The sequence below is a fragment of the Nycticebus coucang genome, chromosome 12, assembly GCF_027406575.1.
Source record: "Nycticebus coucang isolate mNycCou1 chromosome 12, mNycCou1.pri, whole genome shotgun sequence".
Classification (NCBI taxonomy): domain Eukaryota; kingdom Metazoa; phylum Chordata; class Mammalia; order Primates; family Lorisidae; genus Nycticebus; species Nycticebus coucang.
In genome coordinates, this window is record NC_069791.1 from 8,953,320 (window position 1) to 8,972,555 (window position 19,236).

Below are 19,236 nucleotides of genomic sequence, written 5' to 3' on the forward strand. Positions count from 1 at the left end.
GATTTGGGAGACTACCCTGGCTCTTGTCCAGATTTGCTGGTTTTTCTGTCATTAAAGCTTGTTTGGACCCTTCCTGTCTCTGTTTGGCTGCAGTGAGAAGTGGAGGAGCCCCTTTCAGCTGGGAACATGACGAAGATTCATAATGTCTTTGGGTCGGGGGTGGGGTTGGGGCAGGCCTGGTAGGTGGTTTGGGTTTGATGACAGTTCTTGGGCAGGAGCATTGGAAAAGATGAATTGGGATAAAGTTAGGGAGGCAGAGTTCTAGAAAGAGGTAGGATCCTGTGGGGTCCTGTGACTTCCTTCATTGGCCTCCTAGGAGGGAGCGGTGGATTATCAGAAGGCTTCCCTAGTGGTCTGCCCTCAAGTTGTCCGTCATTCATTCAAACAGGCTTATTCATTAAGCTCTTATTATCTGTGCCAGGAAAGGTGCTAAGAGTGGAGATACAGTCGTGCGCAAAGTCACAGATCCCTTTGTTCAGGAAGGTCATTAATGAAATCTTAGAACTTTTTGTAAAAAACAGCAACGGCGGATAATCTGAGAAGCTTTTGGAAGGCAGAGCAGGGGAAGCCACGAGAGTCTGGAGAGGTGTTTCCACCTTCCGGACGCAAGGCGCTGAAGGAGAGATGCTCCGCGCGGGGTCAGCGCTGGGCCAAGGCCAGGCCTGGGGCTGGCCTGCGCGGCTCCGGGGTCCCGCCGTGGGGGGCGCTGCCTCCTCCGGGACGGCTGGGGGCGCTGCGGGCCGGGAGGCGGGGGGCGCTGCCTCCTCCGGGACGGCGGGGGGCGCTGCGGGCCGGGTGACGGGGGCGGTCGGGGCCCGGGCGGCAAGCCGCGCGGCGGATGGAGAGTCTGGCCGCGGCCGGCGGCGCCGCCTCCTCTTCGGGCCGGGCACGGAGGGTCGGGGCCTTTGTGTGAGGCGGCGGCGGCGATGGTGCTCGGGGCCGTGCTGAGCCGGGTAAGCGCGGCCGGCCGAGGGCTGCCCCCGGCCGAGGCCCGACCCCAGCCCGGGCTTTCTCTGGGAGGGCCCCTCCCGCCTGCTCCCCTCGGCCGGCCGGCCATCACCCCCGCCCGCGCGCCTGGCCGGCCCCGCCGTTCCTTCCTCAGCCCCGCGCCCCGGTCAGGTCGCCCGGGCGAGCCCTTCGCTGCTCGCGGAGGGCCCCGGCGCTCGGTGACCTCGGATGGAGCGCCCCAGCCCGCCCAACGCCTTTCCCTCTTGGATTGGGCTCTCGGGGCGAGGCGGGGGCGCCACCGGATTGTTGGGGCGTCCTGGGAAGTTTCCACCCCCTTGCCCTCCCCTCCCCGGCTCAGGCTGACCCATGCCCCGACCCGCCTACCGTTGCTGAGTCGCCACCGGGGCCCGGGAGACCCTTGGCTGGTACCCGGCAATACTCAGAAGCTTTCTGGGTCCCAGAAAAAGTTGGGAGTTGTTGCTGGAATCTGGTGAGGTGGAGGAATGGGCTGCGTTGCTCGGGGCGAGTCGTGAGACCGAGCGAGAATGCAACGAGCTCCTCTTTCTCAGGGCTGCCGGGGAAGGGGAGAAAGTGTTTGGAAAAGCTTCTAGAAGGGACCCTTACCTGTGCGGTTAGATGTCTGTCTCCTGGCAGCAAGTCAGTCTGTTCATACAGGGTCAACATAAGCATAAACCCTGAAAAGGGTGGTAAAAAGGGAATAAAACGTACTCAAATAATATTAAATACTAGCCACTGTGGTCTGCTTTGCTTTACTTTTTTGGGTTCTGAGTGTTTTAACTTCATCCACAGAATACAGGGGATTCTGTGACAGCAGGATGGGGGGTGGCAGGGTTGTAAAAAGGCCAGAGAGCAGGGTGTAGAGCATGGGTAGAGAGAGACTGGAAATGCAAGACAGGGAGATTTATGTAGACATTTATTTAGGGGCTGAGAGGACACAGCAATGACAGAAAACTAAAAGATAGAGTGCCCTTATCTTTTCCTCTGTAGCTAATGGAGCTTTGATAATTGTGCTCAAGTATGTGGGTGGCATTTGGCATTGTGAAGGAAGAGAGTACACTCTGTGAGACAGGAAAGCTTGTATTTAGGAGGAAATTAATATGAGAAAAACCTGAGCCAGTTGCTCTGGTTGTGAAGTATAAGTAGTGTCCTAGGGAATGCCCCTGGCTGGGCACTAACTCCTGTCCAACAAGGACACATAAACTCTCTTACAGATTCTTAAGACTGAGCTGACAGATTTTTTTCAGTCCTTTGGGTTTTGTCGCTGATTTTGTGTTGGGGGTATGTGTAGGGGGAGATGTCATTGTCTTGTCCTTTATCATGTCCTTGCCTCTGCTACTCTGAATGGAGCAGTTCTCCATGTCTGTTCAGTCCTGCTCCCTACCAGGAGCTTGGAATTGTTCAGAATAGAGGTATTTTCTCCTCCGAGCCCCTCTCTTGTAGGGATGTGTTTAGCCATTCATCTTTTTCTCTTGCTGTCCACAGATTAACTGTGCTAATAAGGAGGTAACTTCGTAGGAGCTGCTAAGATGGGCATGAGGATCAAGCTGCAAAGCACCAACCACCCCAACAACCTGCTGAAGGAACTCAACAAGTGCCGGCTTTCAGAAACCATGTGTGACGTCACCATCGTGGTGGGGAGCCGCTCCTTCCCAGCCCACAAGGCTGTGCTGGCCTGCGCGGCTGGCTACTTCCAGAACCTCTTCCTGAATACTGGGCTTGATGCTGCCAGGACCTATGTGGTGGACTTTATCACCCCTGCCAACTTTGAGAAGATTCTGAGCTTTGTTTATACATCAGAACTCTTCACTGACCTGATCAATGTTGGGGTCATCTATGAGGTGGCTGAGCGTCTGGGTATGGAAGACCTCCTCCAGGCCTGTCACTCTACCTTTCCTGACCTAGAGAGCACTGCTGTGGCCAAGCCCCTGACCAGCACCAGTGAGGGCCACTCTAGTACCCTGAGTTGTCTTTCAACAGAATCTGCCCATTCCCTTGGAGAACTCCGGGGTGGTGGGGAGCATTTTTGTCCTGAGAGAAACTATGTGTTACCCAGTGATACTGGAGGGAGCTGTAAAGAGGAAGAGAGGAATGTTGCCAGTGACATTAACCATAGCTTGCCTCTGCCACAGCCACCTCTGCCACCAAAGACGGAAGACCATGATGCCCCTACTCCTTTTACATCTGTCCCTACTGTGGGGACCCAGCCGGTCCTAGTCACTGTCAGCACAGGCATCCAGACCAGCATGATCTCCTGCCAGCCATACAAAGTCCAAAGCAATGGGGACTTCAGTAAAAACAGCTTCTTCACCTCTGACAATGCAATAGACATTACCACTGGGACCAACTCCTGTCTGAGCAATAGTGACCACTCCAAAGATGCTGGCTTTGGGCAGATGGAGGAGCTGCAGCTGGAGGACTTAGGGGATGATGACTTGCAGTTTGAAGACCCCGCTGAGGAAATAGGCACAACTGAGGAGGTGATTGAGCTGAGTGATGACAGTGAGGACGAGCTGACTTTTGCAGAGAATGACAATCGGGAGAATAAAGCCATGCCCTGCCAGGTGTGCAAGAAAGTTCTAGAGCCCAACATTCAACTGATCCGGCAGCATGCTCGGGACCACGTGGACCTGCTGACAGGCAACTGCAAGGTCTGTGAGACCCATTTCCAAGACCGAAACTCCCGGGTGACCCATGTCTTGTCACACATTGGTATTTTCCTCTTCTCCTGTGACATGTGTGAAACTAAATTCTTTACCCAGTGGCAGCTGACCCTTCACCGACGGGATGGAATATTTGAGAACAACATCATTGTCCACCCCAATGATCCTTTGCCTGGGAAGCTGGGTCCGTTTGCAGGGGCACCCTCCCCAGAGTTGAAATGTGCTGCCTGTGGAAAAGCACTGGCCAAAGATTTCCATGTGGTCCGGGGCCACATCCTTGATCATCTAAACTTGAAGGGCCAGGCCTGCAGTGTCTGTGACCATCGACAGCTCAACCTCTGCAGCCTCATGTGGCACACGCTCTCCCATCTTGGCATTTCAGTCTTCTCCTGCTCTGTCTGTGCCAACAGCTTTGTGGACTGGCATCTTCTAGAGAAGCACATGGCCGTGCACCAAAGTCTGGAAGATGCCCTTTTCCGCTGCCATTTGTGTAGCCAGAGCTTCAAGTCAGAGGCTGCCTATCGCTACCATGTCAGCCAGCACAAATGCAACAGTGGCCTTGATGCACGACCTGGTTTTGGGCTACAGCACCCAGCTCTCCAGAAGCGGAAGCTGCCAGCAGAGGAGTTTCTGAGTGAGGAGCTGGCTCTGCAGGGCCAACCTGGGAATAGCAAGTATAGCTGCAAGGTCTGTGGCAAAAGGTTTGCGCACACAAGTGAGTTTAACTACCACCGGCGGATTCACACGGGCGAGAAGCCATACCAGTGTAAGGTGTGCCACAAGTTCTTCCGAGGCCGCTCGACCATCAAGTGCCACCTGAAGACACACTCGGGGGCCCTTATGTACCGCTGCACAGTCTGTGGTCACTACAGTTCCACTCTTAACCTCATGAGCAAACATGTTGGTGTACACAAAGGCAGCCTCCCGCCCGACTTCACCATTGAGCAGACCTTCATGTACATTATCCATTCCAAAGAGGCAGAAAAAAACCCAGACAGCTGACTGGGTGCCAGCAGAGCCAGGGGAGCACCTAGCAGTAGCCAGGACATTGATTTTCTCATGACTGTTGGTCCCTTCCCACCTGAAGTTACAATTTTGCCTTGCTAGGAATTCTCTTTTGTGTTGTGTTTAAAGAAGAAATAGCACATAAGCTGTTACTTTTTTTGAGAAGTAACAGCCCTTTTGCATTTACCTCCATACCTGTTCCTGCCCATGAAGGGCTATGTTTTTTATTATTTTGAGGCTAGTTTTGGGATCTAGGCAAGCAGTTGGTATAACCTAGATTCCTTTCCCCAGCCTCTGTAGTTTTAGTTTACTGATAGGTTTTATGCTGCTAAGAATCCAACCAACAGCCTCACTGAATTGAGGAGGTGAAGAGATTTTCACTGTGGGTATTGCCACCAGGCCACCAACCGGGACCAGCCAGCTATGTGAGAAAGATTTTGGGAGTGTGATCGTGCAGAAAAGGCCAGTCAGCAGGGCAGCTCACCTCAGGTTCCAGTGCCAGCCCTCAGCAGGGAAAAGATGTCAGAGAGAGATGGAGGCGCCTGCTTGCTCCATGGCCCTAATCTGCTGCTTGGACACTGAACATCTTTTGGCAGCCAGATCCAAACTGGGAACAAAGCTTTCTATTGAGGTTAGAAAGCTTTGGGACAAATTCTTGCCAGCCAGAAGGGGTGTCCTGCAGTGCTGCCAGAAGTGGCGGCCTGGACGGACAGGAAAGGAGGTTTCTCTTTTCTCATTTCCAAAGAAAATTATGGAATGATCACCCAGGATACCAGGCTTTCCCTGGGGGCCAAAGAAGACAGGGAGCCACTTTGATGTAGTCACCTGTCATTTTGGCTACTTCCTTTGACCTCGAGTTTCCTGGAAGAGAGGTGGGGATGTCTCTGACAGCAACAGCCTTGCCTTAATTTATATCCAGTCTCCACCTGGAAAAGCTCGACCCTTAGAGTAGATGAGAAGACTCCGTGAAGTGCTAGAGTGGTGAACTTCGAGCCTTTCGGGATTAATGGGACCTGAGTAAACTGGTGGTGTGTAGCAGGGTGTGTGTTCAGACTGTCTGTCCCAGTCAGGTAACCTGTTGTTTACTTTGTGCTGACAGTTGCAGGAGCTTTGGCAGCTCACCTTTGACCTGCTGGAATTTATCCGGTCTGTGGTTGCTTCACCTCCAGGGGGTGCTGTTGGATGGCAGCTGGTCCCCCAGGTGTCTGGGAATGTGTCTGCCTAGTCCTCGAGGCCAGTTGGCTCCATTCTTAGTTGTTTTTCTAGGGGGTCTTTCCCAAAGAAGGCTTGAGGGAGAGGCCCCCAATCTCACTTATTCATGAGGTGGCCCCTCAGCAGCTCATACTACCTCACCCTGCTCAGGCAAGCTCTGGGAGTCCCGGCTTCAGCCCTGACACTACTGTGGGACTCAGCAGCATCCCGGGCTGTTTCACAAGCAAATGGTTTTAATTAACTCACAAAGCCTTTTTGGACATTAATATTTATTTATTTTTGTTTTGTTTTGTTTTTGTATACATATTACCTAGCATCTCATTTGGATAAAAGACTTTAGGAAAATGAGTTTCTCCCCAGCAAGTAGCCATATTCCAGAGGGACAGTCCCAGGCAGAGATTTGGGGATTAAGGGTCAAACTAGGGGAGAACATGTCATACCTTTTAAACAAGCAAATTCTTTTCTTACTCTCCAGATAGTGTCTAGCATAATAAATCCAGGGAACTCTTTATGCAATGTGTACAAGTTCTAGATAGAAAATTGGAACCAGTTAGCTTTCGTGGCCTTTCCTCCCCCTTCCATCTTAGAGTAGATTAGAGACTGGGTTGAGGGGACAAGTCACTTGAAGGACCTTTTTGCACAGTTTCTCGTCCTTGCTGCACTTGGGAAGCCATCCTTATCTGACACAGGCAAAGCAAGGCTCATATCCGTTGGACATGCTGCCTCTCCTCAGCCCTGAAGATAAAGCCACAGAGTTGGAACACATGGCTTGGCTATCTGGAGGGGTGGCTGTTAGATGAAAGGACTTGCACAGTGGCCAATATAAAGGTCCCCCCCTTTGAACCACCTAAGTCCAGTTTGACCAGTGTCCCCCTCAGGACATTCACATCAGGAAAGTAGTGTTGAGACTTCATTACTGACTGGCTTTTCCCTTCCTTCCACTGACCTTTAGAAATCTAAGAAGGATAGCCGGGCGTTGTGGCGGGCGCCTGTTGTCCCAGCTACTCGGGAGGCTGAGGCAGGAGAATCGCCTAAGCCCAGGAGTTGGAGGTTGCTGTGAGCCGTGTGACGCCACGGCACTCTACCCGAGGGCAATAAAGTGAAACTCTGTCTCTACAAAAAAAAAAAAAGAAATCTAAGAAGGAAATGTGTAACAGAGAAGCAGATGTCTGCTAAGCTTTTCAGAATGAATAATTTCTCCTGGACTGTTGGTGCAGACTGATTTTCGAATGGCTGGTTTGAGAGAGGTGATCATTTCTGGAACCCAGTCAGGTAGCTGAAAGTACATAAATATACTGGAGAAACCTTTTCCTTAACAGAGGGTACCGTGGATGCTGGTGGTTTGTATACTTAACCTGAAACTGTGAAGTTTTCCCTTTTGCCAGTAAACCAAAACGCAGATCCTTAAAACTTTGCCCTTGAAACACTAAACAAAGCACTGCAACCCCAAACCCCAAGGCTGCAGTTGGTCAGGGTGGTCCATTTGGTCCCTGACAAATATGTCACAGGATATGTCATGAGGCTTGTTGACCAAACCCTGTTCTGTGTGTCCCCCATGTTTGCTTCTTTTGTCTCTAGTTTAGCCTTTTCTTAATTGGTTTACTTGAAATGCTGTGTCATGGCAAAGGGTGTTCCAGGACACCTGGGGGAAGGTACTCATTTTATTTTGCAGTTTTAATTTTTCAACCTTTTGCTCATTTGTTTCTGTTGCCCCCTCTTTCCTGGAGCACAGTTGCGTACTCTCTCGTATCGCCCTGAAGTTGTTTGACTCATGAATGTCCTCTGTCTCCCTTTCCCTCCTTTCTTGTTCTGTACTCTGGACCAGCAACATCATTTGTGGGACCCTCTTGTTCACAGAGTATTCAGAATATCAAGCTGGCGATCATAGAGCATTAAACCAAATGCCGGGCTATTTCCAACTTGTTTGCTAAGGGGAAAATGGTTGTGTGCCACCCTGGGGATAAACAGCAGTGGCTGCTCGTGGCTGGAGGAGGAGTTCAGTATCCCAACCCCCAGTGACCCATTGGTGACTCACTGGTGCTGCAACCTTAGTATTTGGTCCTCAGTTTTATTTAAGACTCTGTGAAGTCCCTACAGTTCATGGCTAGTTGGGAAGAAAGAAGGTGAGATGGAGGTTGGCCCAGGTTACCCCTAAGAACCAGGAAGTGGGTGAAAGTTCCTGTGACTTCTGTTTTGGTCTGTCAGTTCTCCTTTGTTTTCGGGACAAACTTTGGGCTTACATACATTTTTCTCAGTCAGACTTTTGCTCCTGATGAATTTTCTTCCTCTTCTGGCTTCCTGCTATGCCCTGTTCCCCAGCCCCCAGCCCACTTAATTTCCAAAGCAAATTTAAATCCCTTTACAGATGGACACTGAGTTTCTTGGCATGGGAAGGGGACTGTGTGACGTGCCCTCTGCCTATCTGGGGGGGGGGGGGTCCCATCTGTCCTTTTCCTTGCACCAAATGAGTCAGGAGTCAGGAAGCAGGGTGCTTTAGTGCAATTCTGCATCATAGACATAGCATCAGAATGAAGATGAAACTTTTGATTTTGATGTTTAAAACCTTTCCCACATCCAACCTCCAAACCCTGCCTCTAATAGCTAAAATCTCTTATGAAACAGAGAAGAGTTGTTGACGTCTAACTCCTTCCATTAAATTAATAAGTACTGACCTCCTGATATTTAAGTGTTTACTATCTATTGCTGTAAAGTTTTGTATATTTTGTAAACTTTTTTCCCAAATAGTAGATGTCTAAAATCGTTGTACATCTGATTCTTTTATATTCCATTGTTCAGCACAAAGTGTGGTTTTTATTTAGAATAAAAAAAAGATTTGAAATGGGAGTTCTTTTCCTATTACTATGAATATGCGCACACCTGGAGCTCACAATATCTGGGCTCGACACCCTTTCACTGGCACATTCCTGCCCAGCAGATGCCAAAGTCCTTTCAGGAGCTATTTTTCTTTCCTGTAGCTGGAATTCCCCAGGATTAATTTACTGACTTGTTTTCTTTGTGGGAAATTCAGTGAAAGAGTCAAGCTTCTGAGGGGGACATCCCTGAGGGTGTCTTCTGTCGGCCCAGAGGGAATGGTGGGACTCTGCTGGTGTCCAGCTGCACTGACTTCCCTGAGTGAGAGTTTGGCTATAGTTTTGCCAGTTCACTTAGTTCACTGGGATGCAGCATGTCTTTTGAGTGCAGAGAAGCAGAAGGAAAGTAAGAGGGGAGAGGAAGACTCAAATAGGGAGGAGGCAAAGGCTTGGCATGATTTCATGAGGTTGATACACATGCGCAGAGGAGACGCAGTGGGACCAACCTTGGTGCAGCCAGCACAGCCAGCCTCCGTTCTCCCGCGGTGAGGGGTGAGGAGGCCCTAAGGAAGGACTCGTCCTGCCAGGGTGATAACTGATCTTGGGAAAATGGCCTGTGAAGCAACTAGGATGTGACAAAGATGTAAAATTTGGTTTCCTGCAAAAAACTTATGTAAAGCAGAAAAGGCAGCGACAGGGGCTTGGTATCTATTTTGGGACAAGAGAAGAAAGTCTTAGATTAGATTTCTGCATTGTTAGGTTAAGCCCTTACCCTAACCCAAGCCACATCCCAGACTCCTGGTTCTGTGTCACCAGGCAGCTGTCCACAGCTTAAATCCTTTCTGGGCTGGGCCTGGTGTGCAGGCGACAGGCAGATGTGGTTTCGCTCCACACTCCTGTGGGGCTGGCATGACACGGCTGTCATGGTGCTCAGTGCACCTGCTGAGCACAGGCTCTGAGGAGAGCAGGCGGCGTCAGCAAGTGCGTTACTCCAGCGTAAACACTGGGACCCTGAGTTCTTGAGTGGACAAAAGACGGTGATCCCATCCACAGTCCCCTCACTCTACAAGCAGGATTAAGAGGCTGGACACCAGAACCTGTTCTTAGGGTTTTACTTAAGACTTCTTCATGGACATGGTGCCACTTCCCCAAACTGATAAATGATCTTTTTCCAGGTCTACTTGTTTTTTGTTTTTTTTTTTTTTAGAGACAGAGTCTTACTTTGTCACCCTGTGGCGTCAACAGCTCACAGCAGGCAACCTACAGCTCTTGGGCTTAGCCAATTCTCCCACCTATAAGCACAATGCCCTGCTATTTTTTTGTTGCAGTTTGGCTGGGGCTGGGTTTGAACCCACCACCCTCAGTATATGGGGCCGGAGCCCTACTCACAGAGCCACAGGCACTGCCCTCTAGGTATACTTGTTAACAAGAGGACTTTTCCTGTCTGTGGAACAGGTGGTATTAAACGTAAATTGCCAGACAGGAAGATTATGAAAAGCTTGGCCAGGGAGAACTGACCTGTGACAGCAGAATTGGGACATTTCCACTCTGCCCTTCCCCATCCCATGCAGTGGTCAAAGGGGAAGGTTAAACGCTCTGTCAGCATCTGCTGCTGCCTGTCCCAAGTTCTGCTCCAAGAAGGGCTGTCCCCTGATACTTTCCTGTGGAAAAAGGCAGAGTTTGGGGTGGGGCACTTTCTGATAGCTCTGAGCCCCCCTAGAAGTCTAAAGTGTCCTAGGTCTGGGAGGTCAGCAAGGAGGACATTAACTAGGACAGTGCCTCTGCTTTGGGGGGAGGGTAGCAGGATAGCCAAGGGGGAGAAGCTATCAGGAAGGAAATGGATGTGTGTTTCCTGGATGAGCGGGGTGGAGAGGCCATCCTGCTAACCCAGCTGCAGAGTGCTGTCTCAGACCTGTCCCTGTCCCCTCTGCTTATCAGGGCACTGAGGATGCACAGCTAGGGCGTATCCTGCTGAGGCCTCCCTCTTGGTTCCTTGGCCTCTGGCCTCTTGTTCCCACAACCTGCACAGTGAGCTGGAAGATCAAGAAGCACACAGACACAAGAGGAAGGTTTGTGAGGTTCCCGCAGAGCTCGCTCCCTCCGGCCGGCTGGGGACTTATGAAATGAGCGCATCTGGCGTCCTCTGCCAGCACCTCTGTAGCATTCGCTCGCTCCCATCCCATCTGCACTCTCGGCCAGAGTGCAGATTTTTCAAAGATCCAGAGTCATGGCTGTCTCTATTATTTATTTCACTTTTTCTTCCTGTGTGGCTCCCTTAAATATAAGGACCAAGACAAACAATACAACACCAGGGACCTGTTCTTACCCCTCCCTGCCCCTTCTCTCCCCACCTCGGTGTTCTAAGATATATTCGAAATTGACCCTCTCCCCGTTCCCCCCCTCTCTCACCTATGCCTCCAGCCTTCTGCACCACTGGTGGAGAAGCCTGGAATCTATCTCAGTTGGATATAAGAGGTTGAGGAGTGGAGATGGGTGAGGCATTTGGAGGCAAGAGGCTTCCTGGAAGTTTAGGTGTGAGTAGGGGGGGGCCCATGGTGGGCTGGTAGTCCTGGGTGATAATGATGGAGTGCTGGGTGGAAGAGGAGGAAGAGGAAGCGTGTGCGCCTGCCCTGGCCTGGTCCTTGGGGAGGTACTGGACCACAGCGTTCAGCAGCCGGCCCCGGAAGCTCGGGCTGAGAAAGTTGTAGAGGATGGGATTGAGGACGCAGTGAAGCATGGAGAAGCAGTCGACGATGTCATAGAAGAAGTAGATCAGGTCGGCCAGGTGGCAGTGGAGGGAGATGTGGGTTCCGTGCAGTGTGAGCAGTAGCAGGGTCACATGGTAGGGCAGCCAGCAGATGACAAAGACAGCTACGTAGGCACACACCAGCAGGCTGTGGCGCCGGCCCTCGGGCTGTCCTGGCCGCCAAAGCTGCCAGGCCGTCAGCATGTTGAAGACTGCAATGACAAGGAATGGAAGCAGGAAGCCCAGGATGGTGGTGGACAGGGCCACTGCCAGGGCCCACATGCTGTACGTTTCAAAGGGTGCCATGAAGAGACACATGGGCTCCAGGCCCTCCACCAGCTCCATGTGGACCACCTCCAGAAGAGGGATGAGGGCTGAGAGCACCCAGATGCCTGCACACATGGCCCGCCGCCCTTGGTGCTGGTGCCGCTGCCAGGAGGGAGAGGCGTTGGTGAGGGTGACATAGCGGTCAACACTGAGGCACGCCAGGAAGAAGATGCTGCTGTGCATATTGGCAAAGTAGAAGTAGTGAGAGAAACGGCAGGAGAAGCTGCCCCAGAGCCAGGTGTAGTCCAGCGTGACCTCCAGCATCCACACAGGCAGAGACAGGATGACGCCCATGTCTGCAATGGCCATATTGAGGATGTAGAGGTTCAGCAGCCCTGCCCGGCTTGGGCAGCGCCAGTTGACAAATATCACCAGGAGGTTCTCCACCAGCCCAAACACAAACATGGCCAGGTAGAGCACAAAGAGGACCACTCGCTTGGTGTTCTCGCTCAGCTCCAAGTGGCACTCAGACAGCGTGTGGTTGAAGAAGGACAGCAGTTCGGTCCAATTATGAACCTTTCCAAAGTTGGCAGGCTCCATGGTGAGCCCCTCCGAGGGGCTGGGCCCCCAGCTGGGCTTGACTGACATAAGGACCAGCAAGTGCCTAATGAGAAGAAGGAAGAGTTGGAAGGGAAAAGAGACCTCAAAAGCAGACTTTTGTCCCTAGGATAGAAGGCCCAGGGACTGGGGAGTTTTGGAGAAACATTCAGAGGTTGATGAGGCAAGAAAGAGAAGTGAGAAGTTTAGTATTCTCACTAAATGGATAAATAATGCAACTCACTTGCCAGCTTTGTTGTTGTTGAGACAGGGTCTTGCTTTGTTGCCCAAGCTAGAGTGCAGTGGCGTCATCATAGCTCACTACAGCCTCAAACTCCTGGGCTCAAGCAATTCTCTTGCCTCAGCCTCCCAAGTAGCTGGTACTACAGATATGCACCACCACACCTGACTAATTTTTTAATTTTATGTAGAGATGGGGCCTTGCTGTGTTGCTCAGACTGGTCTTGAATTCCTGACCTCAAGCGATCCTCCTGTCTTGGCCTCCCAGAGTGCTAAGATTAAAGGTGTGACCCACCAAGCTTGGCCCACTGACGACTTTGACCCAAGCGCAGAGATTCTTTGTTAAGGGGGTTTTAGTATCAGAAGAGACCAGGATTTTTGGTGCCCAGCTTCAGCCAGTCCCACCTTCTCCATCCCTAGGTGGTCTCTGGTCTCTACTGCTCGCCTGGCATTTCATTCCTTGGCTCTTTTGAGGAGCTCTCCTTCACTGCTCTTGCTCTGTCTTGTTATTTGCACCCTGGGTGTGGGCCCTACTCCTAAGCTCTCATTCATGCCTGGGAAAATCTGTGGATCCAGCAGGAGAACAAGTTGTCTCCAAGCCTCGATTCTCATGTCCCCTGGGGGAAGGCAACAGGGATGCTCACCTGAATTTCCTCTGGGAGCACCTTACTCCTGGAGGACCAGAGGTTCCAGGCAGTTGGGACCTTCTAGGAGGCGAGGAGCTGAGAGGGCCGATGGCCGTGGGGCTGGTGGTGTTGCTGGCTTCAGCGCTGCCCTTCTCATTCAGGAAGTTGCTACCACTGGCTGAGGCTCTGTCGGAGAGGGCCAAGGTTTTTTCCTGCACTTTACCAATCCAGTTCAAGGGGACGTCCCAGTGTGTCAGTGGTGGGAAGGTCAGGTTTCAAGCACAAGGCCAGACTCTTGACTCACTAGCTTTATGAACAGACCTCTTTCTTTAGCCTCAGTTCTTCTCTCTGCAAAATGGGGACAATAGCAGGTACTGATGGGGGTGTTGTAAGAATGAAAGGAGCCATCACAGAAAGCCCTTAGCATGGGGCTCTGCAAGTGCTTTCTGTGTGTGTGTGTGTGTGTGTGTGTGCGCGCGCGCGCGCGTGCGCGCCTCCCCTAAGTCAACTTATTCCTGCTAGAGTGGACCTGGACAGGAGCTGTGGGGCTAAAATGCATCTGAAAAACCAGCTGGGATTTGAATGACTCTGGCCTGGACCCTGCTAGTTGGTGCTCACCCCTGCCTTCTCCTCTCTCAGGGACTCCAGCTCTCTGCCTCCCCTTTGTGCTTGGAGGGGAGAGTCTGGGAGAGGGTAAAGACTGGCTGTGGGGTGATGAGGGGATAGGGAGGGGCTGTGCCAAAGCTTCAGGAGATCCCTGAGTTGGAAGAGAGAGAGAAGGCAGCATCTTCCTCCCAGGACTGCACCAGGGGCACGGCCTACACTGGGGCCCAGAGAGTGGGGTGTGAGGGAGAGATGCCCCCTGCCTCTGTATTCTTACTGTGTTGTTGGTGAACATTTTGTGTCACCAGAGCTTCCTGCCTCCCAGAGCACTTTCATCTCAGTTAATCTCACTGATTCTTGAGATACCCCTGTGTGTGTGTGTGTGTGTGTGGAGTGGGTGGATGGGCTTCTGCATCTTCTGCATCCTCCTGTCTTATTCAGGCATGCACATTGCAGCGTCACCACAACCCAGGCCCATGTTTTGGAGGCAGGAGGGCCATAGGTGTATTGGCGGGAGGGCATTAAATATATATTTAATTGAGGTGAAATTCCCATAACATAAATTAGCCATTTTAAAGTGTACACTTGAGTGGTATTTATTCATGTTGTGGTCCAGCCACCACCTCTGTCTAGCCCTAAACCTTCTCATCTCCTGAAAAGAAGACCCTATATCCATTAAGCAGTCTCCTCCCCACCACTGACACACTGGACGTCCCCTTGCCCTGGCAACCACCATTCTGTTTCCATCTCTGTGCATTTGCCTATTCTGAGCATTTAAGACAAATGGGATCATATAGCATGTGTCCTTTCTGTCTTTTTTTTTTTTAACTTAGCATAACGTTTTCAAGGTTCATCCACATTGTAACATATATTGGTTCTTCATTCTCTTTCATGGCTGAGAATATTTCACTATGTTGCATTTTGTTTATCCACTCAAGGCAAGGATGTGTGTGTGTGTGTGTGTGTGTGTGTGTGTGTGTTTGCTAATTGATTTTTTTTTTTTTTTTTTTGAGGCAGGGTCTCACTACTTCATTCCCCAGGCTAGAGGGCTGTGGCATCATCATAGCTCACAGCAACCTCAAATGCCTGGGCTCAAGAGATCCTCCTGCCTCAGTCTCCCAAGTAGCTGGAATTACACACATGCACCACCATGCTCTCTTAACCATTTTTAGGTGTACAGCTCGGTGGCATTAAGTACATACAAAATTGTTTGCAACCATCACCACTATCCATCTCCATGGGAGGGGATATTTTTAATTTTGCAGCTTTCTTAAGCCCTCCACTCACATATTAGACCACTCCTAGATCAAGAATCTATTATGGTGAACTATGACAATGTGAAATGTGGTTTGCATCTTTTTCAGTTTTGCCCTCTCTTTAGGACCGTAGTTTCTGTCCCATGTATATCTTTTTCTAGTAATGAGCCTTCTGAGAGTTTTCACTTTCCTCTTCATACCTTCAATCCCTTAGATGGAGCCTCTCCTAGACCAAGCACCCTCCAAAGAAGACCTTTGTTCTGGTGTTTGTCCTGTTCACACGGACCATACTTGCTACTGGCTATGCCAGTTGATGTGTTAATTAGGGTTCTGCTGCCTAAGTGTGCTAAAGTGACTCAACTATACATGCTGGAATTCATGGTTTATTGCTAGGCCTTCACACACCACCAGTCATGCAACTATATTAATGAAGGGAGTAATAAACTACAGAAACCAATGTGCCTACCTGTCAAGAGGGGAAGGCTACAGATACCAAAAGCCTCAGAGTTCTGCACAGAACCTCTGAAGACACCTTGAACAAGGCTGGGTCCTGGCTGCTTTTATGATCCTTATTCTTGCCATTAGGTGACAGCAGCTGCTGTTCCCTTAGTCCATGACATGCTTGTTTGTTACTTTGGGAGGGCAAACAGTTCACTGTGTGCAATGCTCCTTGGCTTGAGAGACTCCATTTTGAGGGGTTAGGATTATAAATTACTAAAACATATCAACGCCTCTGGTCATTTCCTTTCCTCTCAAGGTTGCATCTTAGTGGTTCATGTCTCCTGGGTCTCCAAATCTTCCCTCCCACGTGGAGAAGGACCCCCAGCACCTCCACTTGCTGGTACCCACTTATACTCTCATCACTCAGTGTGTATTTGCAGCAAGAGGAAGTGGTGGTGGTTCCTTACGGCAGAGGCTCAGAGGGCAAGCTGCTCCCTGAGGGAGAAAGAAGAGATAACCCCTCTGCAGTTTTCATATGGAGTTGTTTTGGGAGGTGGAGCAGGGAGCTGGAAAGAGACAGGCTAGGAAGAAGGGGAAAAGTGAGGCACAGGAGACTAGGCTCCTTAACAATCTGGGCAGAAGGAGGGCAAACGTCTTTGCTGTCAGCAACAGCCGCAAAACAATTCCTGGAACTTTACTTTTCCTGCCCCCCGCCCCCGCCACATTTTTTACCCCAAAGTGTAGACAAAACATTGTGATCAGCAGTCAGAAAGGAAGGAAGGCACAGGGAGGAGGGATTGAGAGGCACAGATAAAGGCAAGCAGCTTCCCAGGGGTGGATCTGGGCTTCGGAGGAAGAGCGGGGTGGGCCAGGTGTCTCAGGAAAAGGTCAGGCTGAGGAGTGTGGCAGTGATTGCACTTCCTTCCCAGCACGAGCTTCCAGAAGGTCACCGAGTAACAGAAGCCAAGTCTGGCCGTGGTCAGCACTCTGCCCTCCTGCCACAGCTTTCCCAAGCTAGAAAGGCAGCCTATCTGCTCAGCAGCACCAGGCGAGGACCTCCCCAGGCTCCCCAAAGAAGGACATGGCCTGCTCCCCCGTCCTTGGCTTTCTCTGCTCAGCTGTTCCCTGCCCCCAGCCCTTTACAAGACACAGTGGAGATGACACCAGTTTGGGGATCAGACCTATCTTTGACATGCCGTCCCACCACTCAGTACCCATGTCACCTTGGGCAAGTCACGTAACTTTTCTGAGTCTCTATTTCCTTATGTGTAGAATGAGGCTAATGCTGCCTGCCCGACAAGGTTATTATATGGCAGATGTGAGATAATACACACAAAGTACTCGGCACTAGCATGCCCTTTCCCCGCTTTTGGGGGAAAAGGAAGGAAAAATTCTCTCTTGTGGAATTAATACTGAGAAACCTCTCGAGTCCCATCATCACTAGCCATTCTTCTCTCAGAATTGGATCAACATCAGCTTCCTTTTTTATTTTGTCGTCTGGAGTTGTATTTCTTACAAACAAGGGTGAGAACATTCCCAAATGCCATTATGAGTTACGGCAGAAGAGGTGTAGTAAAGTAACAACTAACATTATCAATTACTCACCATTTGACAGACATGGTTGAAAGGAACTTTCTTTCATGTATTACCTCATCTAATCCTTATTACAACTTACAAAGGTGGGTTTTATACTAGACAAGGGGGCGGCACCTGTGGCTCAGTGAGTAAGGCACCGGCCCCATATACCAAGGGTGGTGGGTTCAAACCCAGCCCCGGCTGAACTGCAATAAAAAAATAGCCGGGCATTGTGGCGGGCGCCTGTAGTCCCTGCTGCTCGGGAGGCTGAGGCAAGAGAATCGCGGAAGCCCAAGAGCTGGAGGTTGCTGTGAGTCCTGTGACATCATGGCACTCTACCGAGGGTGGTAAAGTGAGACTCTGTCTCTACAATAAAAAAAAAAAAAAATACTAGACAAGGAAACTGAGGTGCAGAACGGTTAAATGATCTGCCCAAGTCAGGCTGCTAGTAATTCGATAAGTCCATAAGGATTCTTGACCTGGTTTCCTTCCCCTAATGGCTTTAGGTGTGAACTCCCTGAAAGGTAGATGCAAAATTTGAAGGTTATGTTACGTGCATTTCTATGGAGGCTTAGAGCCTAGCCTTCCTTAAATTCTCAAAGGGCCCATGATATCCAAATGTTAAAGGAGACCACCCTTGAAGAGCTTCTCATGATAAAAATGCCAGGCTGGGCATCCACTTCTGTGGAGGCCACACAGCCCTGGGAATTCTGGGAAATTCCCTGAGTGAGGGAGGAGGATCCTCCTTCATGGAGCCTGAGGGATATGTGGGACCATCTGGGGAGGGGTTTGAGAAGAGGAAGGTCAATATCTTTGCTTCCCACCTCCCATCTTTCCACAAGATAAAGGACAACTGTTTCCTACTGTGATTTCCCAAGAGTGGAGGAAGGAAGAGGAAGCTTGGAAAGACTGGTAAGAGCCTGAGGGCCCCAGATACAGGTACTGGTCCCCCACCTGACACCATCAGCAACTTCACAGCCTCCACTCTTCGCCTCTCCTCAGACTCCTGTCCCTCCCCTGGCTTCTGCTGCTCTCTCAGAACCTTGCCCCCTGTGATCCCTGAAACCCCCAGCCACTCCATCCGTATGTGGCAGCAGTCTCTTACTGATTCTAATTTCTTACATTTGTCTTAACTTTTGTTGAACACCTAATGTATGCAGGACAGGAATTCTCTGGTGCTGCCCCAGGCCTCAACTTCCTAAATTTTCACCCTTTGATAAAGACATATAATTCTTAAACTTCCCAAAAGTTGATGTTGGAAGGACCTGCTCAAGTCATCTTGATTATCCTCCTTCATTATGAAGATGGGAAAAATGGAGGCATCATGAAATCTCATAATGTCAGACAAGGTGAGAAATATGGATGAGAATGGAAAATGATGTCATCTACTTTGACATTCATTCACTTCTGCAAGATGGTAGCACTGCCAGGGCCTGGAGACACAAGATGGTAGGATTCATTGCCTGCCCTTGAGGGGCTCAGACTCCATCAGTGGACTAGTGAACACTAGAGTCCATCTAGTGTTCACCACGCTCAAGGCACCCTCCATGTTGCTTCATTAAAATAAACCATTGCTTCAGGCTGACACTGGAACTTCTGGATTTCTATCTTTTTTCTTCCCCCCAAAAGATAGTGATTATTAAGCCACTTTGTAGCTCCCAGAAGAAGGTGTTCGAGAAGGTAGGGCTCGCCTCCAGGTATCCTCTCCAAGACCTGAATTGGTTAAGTCTGTGATTTCTGCTATCACCCCCTGACCGACACAAACCACATGCTTTTACTGCACAGCTCTGCCTAGTCACGACTCAAAGGCCTTGGCATGGTGGGGAAAGGACCACATTGACAAAGAAGCGCATGCCCCCTACCTCTTTTCCTGGGGTGTCAGGTGAGGTCTGATGGGACTGGAGCCCAATCCTGAGGGAAGTGCCATCATTCCTTCGCTTTGCTGTCCTGGCCCTTTCTGCAGAGCAGAGAGGGCCAGTGGCTTCCTCTTCCTGCCTTCCAGATCTTTGATTCCTACAAGGACAGGGTTTTATTTATTTATTTATTTATTATTTTATTTTATTTTTTATTTTATTTTTTTTTTTTGAGACAGAGTCTCACTATGTCACCCTTGGTAGAGCGCCATGGCGTCACAGCTCATAGCAACCTCAAATTCTTGGACTTAAGCAATTCTCTTACCTCAGCCTCCCAAGTAGCTGGGACCACAGGCACCTGCCACAATGCCTGGCT

General features: G+C 50.4%; 2 protein-coding genes across 2 annotated transcripts; one reads left to right on the forward strand and one right to left on the reverse strand.

Moving 5' to 3' along the window:
* Positions 1-811: 811 nt before the first annotated feature.
* ZBTB39 (zinc finger and BTB domain containing 39) lies at positions 812-8,685 on the forward strand. Its single transcript, XM_053557376.1, has 2 exons — positions 812-953; positions 2,452-8,685. The coding sequence occupies exon 2, from the start codon at positions 2,496-2,498 to the stop codon at positions 4,629-4,631; it is 2,136 nt and encodes a 711-aa protein (XP_053413351.1). The 5' UTR covers positions 812-953; positions 2,452-2,495; the 3' UTR covers positions 4,632-8,685.
* Positions 8,686-10,892: 2,207 nt separating this feature from the next.
* GPR182 (G protein-coupled receptor 182) lies at positions 10,893-13,292 on the reverse strand. The gene is made up of 2 exons (XM_053556314.1): positions 13,151-13,292; positions 10,893-12,333 (listed from the first exon to the last, which is right to left on the reverse strand). The coding sequence occupies exon 2, from the start codon at positions 12,315-12,317 to the stop codon at positions 11,115-11,117; it is 1,203 nt and encodes a 400-aa protein (XP_053412289.1). The 5' UTR covers positions 12,318-12,333; positions 13,151-13,292; the 3' UTR covers positions 10,893-11,114.
* Between the last annotated feature and the right edge of the window lie 5,944 nt (positions 13,293-19,236).

Excerpts from the sequence above, each read along its gene's own strand:
- ZBTB39 (XM_053557376.1), top strand. The coding sequence starts at position 2,496 with ATGGGCATGAGGATCAAGCTGCAAAGCACCAACCACCCCAACAACCTG.
- GPR182 (XM_053556314.1), bottom strand. The coding sequence starts at position 12,317 with ATGTCAGTCAAGCCCAGCTGGGGGCCCAGCCCCTCGGAGGGGCTCACC.